The sequence below is a fragment of the Coptis chinensis genome, chromosome 5 (assembly GCF_015680905.1).
Source record: "Coptis chinensis isolate HL-2020 chromosome 5, ASM1568090v1, whole genome shotgun sequence".
NCBI lineage: Eukaryota > Viridiplantae > Streptophyta > Magnoliopsida > Ranunculales > Ranunculaceae > Coptis > Coptis chinensis.
The window spans coordinates 19,602,171-19,603,389 of record NC_141460.1 but is presented as its reverse complement, the minus strand read 5'-3'; the positions used below and the strand labels follow the sequence as shown (position 1 = coordinate 19,603,389).

The 1,219-nt window shown below is 36.0% G+C and overlaps 1 protein-coding gene across 1 annotated transcript; it reads right to left on the bottom strand.

Moving 5' to 3' along the window:
• Positions 1–211: 211 nt before the first annotated feature.
• LOC147497009 (uncharacterized) lies at positions 212–985 on the bottom strand. The gene has a single exon (XM_086562728.1). It carries the CDS (start codon positions 983–985, stop codon positions 212–214), a length of 774 nt encoding a protein of 257 aa, XP_086418854.1.
• Between the last annotated feature and the right edge of the window lie 234 nt (positions 986–1,219).

The window sequence follows — 1,219 nt, the reverse complement described above, 5'->3', positions numbered from 1 at the left end:
TATAAATTCTCAATAGTTTAGTTTAGTTTAGTTTAGCATTAGAATCTACAATATCTATAATAATAGTTTTCAATCCCTTAAACCCCCTTTCTAGTCCCGTCCTTCACATAACATACACTTAAAAGTGGAACGATACCCTACTCATTCTTTACTTATTGAGGGATAATTAGGTTTTGATACGCTTCTGTTTTGTTCAATGACCATACACCATCTACATACACAAAAAAGAAGGCTTGTCAAGCATAGCCGCTAAATATGCCAAAGCATCAGCATGTCGGTTTTCACCCCTATCAAGGTGCTGAAACTTAATCTTCTTGAAATCCTTGAGTTTCAATCTAACAAAGTTCAAATAATCGATCATGTTATCGCATTTTGCTGCATAACCTCCATTGATCTGACTTATCACTAACTGAGAATCACTAAAAACCGATAAGTCTTTGATATTTAGCGATTTAGCCATCTCCAAACCTGTTATTAGAGTCTCATATTCAGCTTCATTGTTGGAAGTGTGAAAACCCAAAGTAACTGCTAACTCCAATCTTTGGTTTTCTGGGGTTATCAGCACAGTGCCGATACTACACCCTTTTTGCCCTGATGATCCATCTACAAACAGCCTCCACCCATTTGAACCCATCCATGGATCATCCTCATCCATTACATTATCAGGCTCCTGTAAGAATGTAATATTATCTTCTTTAGCCTTCCAATCTTCATCTTCAACAGGAAAATATGCTAAAAAGTCTGCCAAAACTTGGCTTTTTTCTGACACTCTGTTTCTATATTCAATTCCATACTCATCAATAAGAACTAACCATTTTGCCATTCTGCCTGATTTAGCTATCTTAGCTAAAGTCTGCTTCAGAGGAAGATTTGTCATCACCACTACTGAGTGTGATTGGAAATAAGGCTTCAATCTTTGAGTAGAATAAAGAAGAGCTAATGCATATTTTTCCAACATTGAATATCGAGTTTCAGCCTCGAGCATTGTTTTAGATTGAAAATAAACTGGTCGCTCAACTCCTTCTTCTATCTTGACGAGTTCTGAACTAATGGCGAAATCCGATACAACAAGATATAAGAATAAAGTGTCTCCTTATTCTGGCTTAATTAAAGTTGGTACTTCTTGAAGATACTTTTTTAATTCGGAGAAAGCCATTTCACACTCTTCACCCCATATGAACTTTGTATCCTTCTTCAACAATTTGAACAAAGGTTTACA